Source organism: Tupaia chinensis, unplaced genomic scaffold (genome assembly GCF_000334495.1).
Source record: "Tupaia chinensis unplaced genomic scaffold, TupChi_1.0 Scaffold000382_1, whole genome shotgun sequence".
Lineage (NCBI taxonomy): Eukaryota > Metazoa > Chordata > Mammalia > Scandentia > Tupaiidae > Tupaia > Tupaia belangeri.
In genome coordinates this window covers 938105-948837 of record NW_006159884.1, presented here as the reverse complement: position 1 = coordinate 948837, position 10733 = coordinate 938105, and the positions used below count along the sequence as shown (strand labels likewise).

General features: G+C 39.6%; 1 protein-coding gene across 1 annotated transcript in view; it reads left to right on the top strand.

Annotated features, from left to right (window-relative positions):
- Window positions 1-2056: 2056 nt before the first annotated feature.
- LOC102470862 (multidrug resistance-associated protein 1) overlaps window positions 2057-10733 on the top strand; it is a 105127-nt gene continuing 96450 nt past the window's right edge. The window contains exons 1-2 of the mRNA XM_006153595.3: window positions 2057-2243; window positions 9846-9907. Of these exons, the coding sequence (XP_006153657.1) occupies window positions 2172-2243; window positions 9846-9907 (134 nt within the window). The 5' untranslated portion in view covers window positions 2057-2171. The remainder of the gene's footprint in view (window positions 2244-9845; window positions 9908-10733) is intronic.

The window sequence follows — 10733 nt, the reverse complement described above, 5'->3', positions numbered from 1 at the left end:
TGCTGGTTCCAATATACTTTCTATTTTCTAGGAGACTCTGAATATTTCACCCAGTTTTTCTTAATTAAGCATTGGACTAAATGTTTTTCTTATAAATCTTCAGGCCTTCCCTGTCATTTACACAGGCTTAAGTTTTTCCTTATACCAAATAGAGAAATTAGAATTAAGTGTAATTTTTATTATATTTGTGAAGCTTTCAGAGATTTTTCCCCCAGTTCATTTGGGTAGAGGCTTCATAGCTCCACTTACCACAAACAACTATCACTCTCCCTGACATCTGTTTTTGTTGGGTTTTTTTTTTTTTTTTTTTTTTTTTTTTGCTACAGGGTGCATGCACTTGCCAGAAAGGCAGAGAGAGACAAAGAAACACCCTTCTGGGGAGATGGCCACGCTGTAATCCTTTCTCCTCCACTCTCCTCTTGAGATCTTGGGCATGCATGCACACACACCTGGCATGAGTTTAAGCCAGCGGGTCCAGGACTCGAACCTAGTTAACTACATGGGAGTCCAGCGACATAGCCATTATGCCAACTGCTGATCCTTCTGCTCAGTTATCTTGAGCATTCTTCCCTTGCCCCATGAGTCAATAAGTCAGATAACTCTAGGGACTGAGTAAGTATGGATGTCTTTCTGCTAGAACCAGCCTTTCCTGAGGGAATTGATTCCCAGAGAAGGAAGAAAAACAAATGTTTAGAGACTGAGCTATTTTCAGAGATCCTCTTTTTCCAGTCTTTATCCTCTACAGGACAGGCTCTCAGTTTCTCTTTGTAAATCTAACTAAAAGCAAGGGACACCTCCCACAAAAAGACATTGCTTTTCCTACTGGACTGCCCAGAGTGGGTAGTTTGGAAGTACAGAGGAGAGAGACTTCCTCAAGCTGGAATTGCTGAGTGGGTATGAGATGTCTCCAGATTAGTACCTGAGATAATGGAGAGTTTTGGAAGAAGATGAGACAATGTTCTTGATCTTCAGTTGTACCTGCCGTTCCTCACAGTCATGTACTTAAATCTACAACTTTACTTTTGCATCGGGACAGAAAAACATGGCTGAAAGAAAGGAAGACACATACATTGTGTCCCAAACATTCTCTAGGACTTTGATTCCAAGAGGCATCATTTGATCTAATTCTCATATAGAAGTTGTCTGGTCCCTCACACTTGACCCATCTTGTGACTCAGCCCAAACTTCCCCAGGTGCCATCTTCGGGCCCTTTCTCCAGGACAAGAAGCCACACTTCTCTCTTACTTTCTCAGTTCTCTCCATCCACCTGTCTCATCAGTCACAAGAAGCAGATAGAATGTTCCTTGGCTCTGAAGTATAATACCCATCCTTAGGAAATACTACACCTTATCATAGGATTTCTCTCTCTTCTGTTGTTTCAGGTTCTCATGGAAAGAAAATGCATTGTCAGATCAATAGCTAGTGTCACGTATCCTGTGTCTGCTTCAGAGTGGCTTGTGTATACGTTTGTATTTTACACAAAGCTCCTGATTTCCCAAATGCACTAAAAATCAAAGTGTCATCTGTTAGATTTAATATTCGCCTTTCTATGTTAAGTGATGCCTGTAGATAATTGCTAATCCTAGTTTTGTTAAGATTTTCACTTATTACATTGTTTTTTATTAAATTTGAAGAGTAAAATTTAGATGCAAAATACTATTGTGGTTTTCTTTTTTATTTTACTTTTATTTATTTTTCATTTTATGGCCATTGCGATAAAATGTGTTCCCCCCACCCCAATTCTACTGATATTTATCCTTAATAATTTTCTGTAGGAGACAACTATGACATTCTGTTTGCAAACATAAACGTTATCCCAGGGAAGAACAACTGTTGTGCTTCTGCCCTAAGGCCAACACAGAGTTCTTTAACAGAGCAACCCGAGAAATAAATAGAAAAGGTGAGACTAATGAATCAAGGGCACACTTGCCATTACTGAGGAAGCCAACTGTGTAGTGGTCCCTCCCCTCTCCAGCCTCTCTTCCCGCCCCACCCCACCCCAGGCACGCTAACCCAGAGAGACCAGCAGCCAGCGGTCCAGTCCTGGGCCAGCCTGGCTCGGCGGCGCGTGCGTTCTCCCACCTTCCTGGGCCGGGACTGAAAGACCTTGCCGGTGGAGGTGAAGTCGCAGCACCTCTCTCCGCCCCAGGTCGCCGGGCGCCGGGGGGACCATGTTTTCCAGCCTGTGGAGGTGGGGTGCCAGCGGCTCCTATGAGCGGATCCCCGGAGGGATCAATGCTCAGGTAAAGCTCATTGGTCCTGGGGGGCGAGGCGCGGCAGGCGTTAGGGTCACTTTGGGGCTGAGGATGTGGAAGCCAGGAGAGCGGATCGCTTGGCTCTGAACGTGGGCTGGTGACTTGGAGCCTTGTCTTAGCAGCAATCACACACGTAGACAGACGGGCTCGCTCCGGAGAGCAGAGGTCAGTTTCCAGGAGGGTGGGAAACCTGAGCCATCAGGATCTTGGGCGAGGTGGCAGCTGGAGGAGCTTAAGATGCACCGACGAGAAAAGCAACATCCCAGGAAGCAGAAACTGAAGAGGATGAATGAGCCTGTCCTGGCTCGAGGGTAGACGTTGGGGTGGATTTCTCCAACTAGTGAGCGATCCCATTAAAACCGCAGGAGCGAATCGGAATAAAGAATACATAGTGTGTTAACTGGCATGGGTGTGGAAAACTGCAGTCACAGCTGCGGAACTTTGCTTTGCCCGGGTGGGTAAACAATTGGAGTCACGCGCTAAAACAATAGTCAGAGAAATGACCCTTGGCTTGTTATTAGGAGCAATTTCCCGTAAAAACAGTCCATTCCTTTCACTGATCATCACTTTACAAGACACGGGCTTACCAACTGCCCTTTATCCCAGGTAGTTCTGTAGTCCTAACAGGAAAAAAAAAAAGGTTTTAGATTGAAAGGACCTGTTCTAATCCTGTTTTGGGGTTAAGAATTCCAAGTATCAAATAAATATGAGACTATTTTTCTGATTGCATATTAAATGAAACTTTAAATTTCTTTAAAATTAAAATAATCTATATGTAAAGTATACTTTTTAAAGCCTATTAAATAGAGGGGCTAAATAAGTCTCTTGAAAATGGAAAAGTTCCACTGTGACAATATTCCCTTTTTACTGTCCAGTAGAGATGGCAAACTCAGTCAGGACAGTGGTTAATATCACTGTTGTAACAGCAAAAGTAATCACAGGCAGAAAATTACAAACTTGAGGGTGAAAAACTATGAAGCTCAATTTAACCACTCAAAATACCAGTCTTCCTCTAAGGCTCAAACAAGGTTTATTTCCTTGACTATTATTGAACTTTCATGGTCTTCATAGATTAGAAATGCACTTAGGCAGGATTAAAAATTTTTGTTTTAATTGTTTTGTTATTTATGTTTGTTTTTGCTATAAGGGTAGCTGGGAAAGAGAGGGAGAAAAAGTGAGAAATCGCTCCTGGGGAAATAGCTGTGTCACAATCTTCTCTTCTCCAGTCTCTCGGATCTTCGGCATGAATACATATGTGCCCAGGACCTGCACTCGAACTGTACAGTCGGATATGTGGGATCCAGCACCTTAACCTCCACTCCATCTGCAGGCACTTTGCTGTGTTGTTTCTATGATACCAAAATTTTTTTTAAGAAGTGTTGATGGCTTTAAAGCATATTGAAACCTTCTATGATTAAATTTCATGGTTGAGACTATATGTTTAATGTAAGTCTTAAGTAAATATTCTTACCTATCTAAGTAAAGAACATGTCTTTCTGGAGTTTCCAAAGCTGCCATGGTGAACCATTCTATGAGTAGAATGCTTCTAAATATTTTTTGTTGGTAGCAACCAGCATCCATCTAACCACCTGACCATCCATCCAACCATCCACCCATCCATTGATTCATCCAAAACATCTTTACTATGTGCTGGGCTCTGGGCTAAAAATGGAGCGATGGCATTAAAACAGATATAGTCTCTATCCTCCAGAGGCACTACATCTAACAGGAGAGAAGCACCTGTCAGGAAACTGGGCAATGGGAGAAAGCAAGGGTAACTTCAGTGAGTACAGATATGAAGGAGTCCTATTTCCCTCCTAAGGAGTATGCTGGTGTTGCTATGTTAACACACACCCTTCTGAGCCTTAGAGGCTGGAGTAGAGGGAGAGAAATTACCATGGTAAACTCTGATTTATTTATTTGGGACTGCCTTTAATCACATCTATCTTTACAGTGTATAATATTTCTTTTTTCGAGCATGATTACCATGTCTGTGGTAAACTCTTAATAGGATCAAAACAAAAGAGCTGGGAGAGTGAAATAGAGAGTGGGCAGAAAGAAAGCTCTATGTTGTGACAGACAGTGTGGCAGGTACAGAACTGAGCGTGTGGAATGATGACTGGAAGAATGAACTGGCCAGATTATATCCAGTTTCTTAGCCTGCTCAGTGGGAAAATCGGGCAAGTTTCTTAAACTCTGGGTCTTAGTTTCCTTCCCTATAAAATGGAGATAGCAAACATGTTTCCATCATAAAAGTATGCTATATTTAGTAAGATGGTATACTCAGTACTGAACCTGGCAGAAAGTAAGTGATCAAAAAGCTTAAGTTCTTGTATATTTTTTAGATGTTTTTCTTCTTCTCCATGGGCCTGTACTTTCACTTTTCTATAACTTCCTCCACTATTCCCAGAACTCTCCTGCAATACTCAAAAAAGAAGCTCCTGAAGGTGAGAGTTATGGGACATTATCAAACATAGCCATCAATCACACAAACTATGCACCCCGAGTGTCACATCTCAAGTTTGAACCCAATGGAGACTGAAGGCAACACACTTGACTAAATCATACACCTGGCTATGCTGTGGCCAATGGCTTAACCACTTCTTGCTTCTCTGCTCTAAACCAGAAATATATTAACAAGACCTTTCTAGTGAAAATTGCCTTCAACTCAGCAATGTTAGTGTATGTTTATAGAACACCTACGATGAGCCTAATGGTAAATAAGTACAGTAGATAATAATATGGGTTAGAAACAAGGTCTGTAGTGGGCTTGTGGGTAAAAGGGAAATGAGACACTCAGCTGGGATCAATTGGATCTGAAGACTGGAAGTACTATCAGTGAGAATAGGAGAGTTAGCAAGATGAGACATGGGGGCTAGCAGGTGTCATGATGGATAAGGTGCTGACTCCCATATTCCTGATCATGGTTCCATCCCCAGACCTGGTGGCTTGGAAAATCATGTATAGTGTGTGCATGTTAGTGCCCCAAATCCTGGAAGAGAATAGAGAAGGAATTGGGGTGTGGCCATCCCCTTGGGAGATGATTTCACACTTTCCCTTTCTCTGTCTCTTTCTGTCTTGCTGTCTCTCTCCAGCAAATGCACACACCCTAAGGCAAAAACCTTAAAAAACAAAAAAGAGAAAAGGAAAGATGATAAATATTTAATAGAGAGGATGGGAATAAATTAGAATATTTAAAAAAGATATTCTCAGAATTGTCATATTCTATTTTTCTTTATAAATGTTGCTATGCAGCAATATATAAATAATAAAGTCAGTGAATTTAGCAATTATTTATTGAGAAATCACTTATACACCCCTGGTACTTGGTAAGAATTAATTATCTTCATTAGATTTTTTTTTACTTGCCTGCTATCTTCCTGGGAGTTCAAATGTGCTTAGATATTATTGTGATAAATGTGGTTATGAAATGCTTACTCTGAATCTAAGGAGACTATTTATCAGAGGACTCAGAGGTACTCTTAGACGATGATCTGGTGTGTTTTTCAAGTCACTGGGTCTGTACGTGCCCCAAATCATGTGAAGAATAGAGAAAGGATTATAGAGTACTCATCCCCCTTCCCCCAGGAGGGGGTGCTTTCTCACTCCCTCTCTCTTTCTCTTTCTCTCTCTAGTGATTATATGCACCCTATAGCCATTTTAAAAAGAAGTAAGAAAGAAAAGAGAAGTAAAATGCTTTTGCATGGAAAATAGTCCAGGGGTGGGATGAGGGCAAGAAGTCATGTCAAATACTGAGTTTTTAGTTTAGTAAAGTCAGCAAGACTTAGGTGCTTAATGGGACAAAAAATGGGGTATTATCTGTTGAAGATAACTTTATAGTATTATCAACTGTATTGGGGAGAAATGTAAACATGTTGGAATATTCACTTTGCAAACCAAATGATGTGATTGAATGTATAAAAGAACTTGAAATAAAATAAGATTTAAAAAAATTGTAAGATATAGGAGAATTCTCCAGGAACCACAACCAGTTTCAATGAAATGAGATCAATAACAACCCACCCACACCCACACCCACCCGTACACACACACACACACACACAACACTGAATAGGCTTTAATCCCTATGTAGGATGTGACCTCGCAGCCAGAAGGAGTTGGCTTTTGATGTTTAACAAACTCTTACCTTTTTGTTTTTTTGAGAGGTTTTTGTTTGTTTGTTTGCTATAGGGCACGTGCTCTCGCCAGAGAGACAGAGAGACAGAAAGCGAGAAATCACCCCTTGGTGGGGATAGCCATGCTGCAATCCCTTCTCCTCCATTCTCCTCTCTGGATCTTGGGCACGTAAGCACATGCACCTGACGTGAGTTTAAGCCACTGAGTCCGGGATTCGAACCGCTTTCGGTTACATGGGAGTCCAGTGACATAACCACACTAACTGCTGGTCCCTTTAACAAACTCTTACCTCTTAATCATACTGTGAAGAATCTAGAAAAGTATTTTTTTAAAAAAATAAGTGAATACATAGTTTCATTTTGTTTTCAGAACGACTTAACCTGTGCATAATCTCTGGGCAGCAAATGAACACTCTTCTTATAAGGGAAGAAAAAGTGAGCCACAAAGAAGACGATTATCCCACAGAGACATGACATAAAATTAGAATTGATTCAAGATGATAACTTGCTGTTCCTGAATCTTCCTCTCAGAAACACAGGCATCCAAGTATTCTACACCTTCTGTATTCGGGCACTGCTTGCCACAGAAATAAAGCCACCAAGGAGACTAAGAAAGCCCCTGCCTTTCCCCGAGGAGTTTGCATTCCAGAGGAAGAGAGATTTGTGTTACAATTCTGTAATAAAATCAAACTGGAGAGTGGGAAAACTACCAACCAACCTTGTTATCCAGCTCTTGGCTCTCTGGATCAGTTGGATTGTGTCTGGATTGGGTCAGATTGGCTGATAACTACTGAACTCTATTATCCATTTCCGATCAACTGGCCAATCAGCTGGTAACTGGATAGTCTAGGACCACTTTAGCCATATGTCTGGCAGTTACTGAGACTGGGGACAGACTGTCAGATGAACACCTGGATTCCCTTCCACTCTCAGTCGGCTACCTTAGACTCAGTTACATGGTGCACCTACGGTCACAAGCAGAGCAAAAGCAAAAGCAGCAAGGGTTTTTGAAGCTTAGAATTGGAACTCTTTCAAATGTCCCTTGGGTTTCACTTTCGTAATTAAAGCAGAACACAATGCCTGCCTAGATTTAAGGGGTGGAAAGCAGATTCTATCTTGTGATGGCTAAGGCTGCAAAGAATCTGTAGCCATTTGCAGTTTGCTCAGAAATCTGCACATTTTGGATATGAGTAAAATCTCCTCGTTGTTTGCCAATTATTAAATTGTCAACTTCCTGTGCAATTTGAATGCATGTTTTAAAATATGTCCTCCAGGTTAAGTAGAGAATTAGTTTTAGAACTTTTCCCAAATAATATATGTATTTCTTTTCTACATAATATGAGTGGTGGTGATAATGATGACAAAAATTTTAGTTCATACATTTGACTGGTTGTTTGGGTCAGTAGTGGTATAAAAGTTTTATATTTGTCATTGCATTCCATTCTTGACACAATCTTATGAGGATAGATATAATTTTGATAAATTATATATGTATCTTAAATAATTTATACTATACCATTTACTATAATACAGAAAGAAAGATTTGTAGCCAAATATCATGCTTTCTTTTCTATACTCAGGACATTTTTCTGTAAAGGATAGAATTTTGTTTCTCTTGGGACCAGCAGTTGGTGTAATGGCTATGTCGCTGGACTCCCATGCAGTTGACCGTGGTTCGAGATCCAGATCCATGACTTAAACTTACACCAGGCACATATGCATATATGACCAAAATCCTGAGAGGAGAATGGAGGAGAAGTGATTGTGGTGTGGCCATCCCCCCAGGGGTTGATTTCTCACTGTTTCTCTATTTCTCTCTCTGGCTTTCTGGCGAGTGCACATGCCCTATAGCAAAACAATTAAAAAAAAAAAAAACTCTCCAAAAAAAAAGAAAAAGAATATTGTTTCTCTCATTCTTTCTAGATGCAACATTAAAAAAATGGATACCACATTTTTAAAAATATAGAATCAGAACTGGTTTAGAGAGGATCAATGCAAAAGTTGCTAAAAGTGACACAATTTCTAAGAATCAAATTTATCATAATGATCAGCTTTACTTTTTAAAATATGAAGAGATTGATGATGACTCTAAAATGTGAAATGATATGTTTTGAGGACGTTCCTTTTTAAAGTTTTTTTCTCTTGGTTGAACCCACAAGTCAATGAAATGACTATTTTGTAACTATTATAACCCACCTGCCCCCCAACAAACATTAATTGTGATATATATATATATAATTATGTTTATAATTGCAAAAATATGTAACTAGACAGAAATATAGCAAATATATATTATAGTCTCATTGTCTATTTTTCAATAAAAAAGACAAAACTCATTTTTAGCAATTAAAATGTTTTAAAATTAGCTTTACATATATATAAGCAAAATTATGTATATGTACATACATATAACATACATGTATATGAAAATATGCATACATATATAATGTTGCATGATTCTACTAATTATAAATAGCCATATATGCTAATAATTTCAAGGAACTGTATGAAGTTACATGTAGGGAACCAGCAGTTAGCGTAATGGCTATGTCACTGGACTCCCACGTAGTCGACTGCGGTTCACGTCCTGGACCCGGTGGCTTAAAATTCACGCTGGGCGCGTGTGCGTGCGTGCCCAAGATCCCGAGAGGAGAATGGAGGAGAAGGGATTGCGGCGTGACCATCCCCCCTGGGGGGTGATTTCTCGCTTTCTGTCTCTATGTCTTTCTCTCTGTCTGTCTGGCGAGCGCACGCGCCTTATAGTGAAAACCTCTCAAAAAAAAAAAAAAGATACATGTATAGATGTAACTGTACATCTATCTAGACAGAGGAAAAGAGAGAGAAAGGAATTCGAGAAATGATTTTCCTTTCCAGCATGATTTGTTGGTATGTGACAGTCAAAAAAAATTGGGAGAAATCTCAGAACTCTTAAAAGCTCTCTAATCTACCCACTAAATATGAATATCTTCACTTAACTATATTCTTTATAGATCATATCAGCATATTTGTAACTGTTAATATAATAAGTTGTTTCACATTTACTTTTGCATCTACTGACAAAGGGATTTCAAATGTAAATTAAAGGTGGGACCAGCAGTTAGCGTAATGGCTATTTCGCTGGACTCCCACATAGTCGACTGTGGTTCACGTCCCGGACCCGGTGGCTTAAAACTCACGCCGACTCACGCCGGGCGTGTGTGCGTGTGTGCCCACGATTCCGAGGGGAGAATGGAGGAGAAGGGATTGCTGCGTGGTTATCCCCCCTGGGGGGTGATTTCTCACTTTCTGTCTCTCTGTCTCTCTCTGTCTGTCTGGTGAGTGCACCGGTCCTATAGCAAAAACCTCTACGAAAAAAAAAAAAAAAGAAAGAAAGAAAGAAAAAAATGTAAATGAAAGGCATTTACTTCATGCATCATTTGCTATTTATTTATTTATTTATTTATTTATGTTTTAGAAATGCAGTCCAGAGAAAAGTGCTTCATTCTTCAGTAGAGTGACATATTCCTGGTTTAGCAGGTAGGAATTTTGCTAATTTATTTATTGCATAACCACACTGAGAACAACTCCCATCAGAATGATACTTGAATGTTATTTATTCAGTCGAAGTATGGCTATTTTTACAAAGTGATATTTTAAGATTTTTCCCTCATATTCCTTGTTAAATAGAAATCACAGATAATAATATAGAAAATAGTTTCACATGGAAGAGTATTCATATTCTTCCAATTTGGTTATCCTTTAATAAGATTTGTATCCCATTATTACTAGGGAGGAACAGAAAAAGTAACTTTTTTATTTTTTAATTTTTTTTTTTTTGCCATGGGGCATGTGTGCTTGCCAGAAAGAGAGAGACAGAGTAAGAGAGTGAGAAATCGTCCCCCAAAGGGAGATGAGCATGCTGCAACAATCCCTTCTTCTACATTCTTCTTTTGGAATATTGGCACACACGTAAATGAACCCAGCCAGGGCCAAGACTTGAACCATGGTCTGCCAAGTGGGAGCCCAGCACCGTAACCACTATGCCACCTGTTGGCCTCTAAAATGAACTTCTTTTTTGGCATCAAGTATATGCTATCTGCTTTATGTTTATTACTTCACTTAATCCCTCCTTAAATTCTATATGCTAAGGATTTAAAAATGACAAAATTGAGGATTAGGGAATGGAAGACTTGCCCGCTAATACCCAGGTAAGAATAAATATGTATTAGAATCACTTTCTTTTGAATTCTTATTTCATGTATTTTTAGGGGGGAGTTCTGTTAGTCTATCTTTACTAAAATGCTCTCAGATATTAGGTTGTTAGAGTCATGCATATTTTTCCATGCAAAAATGGATCATTTTT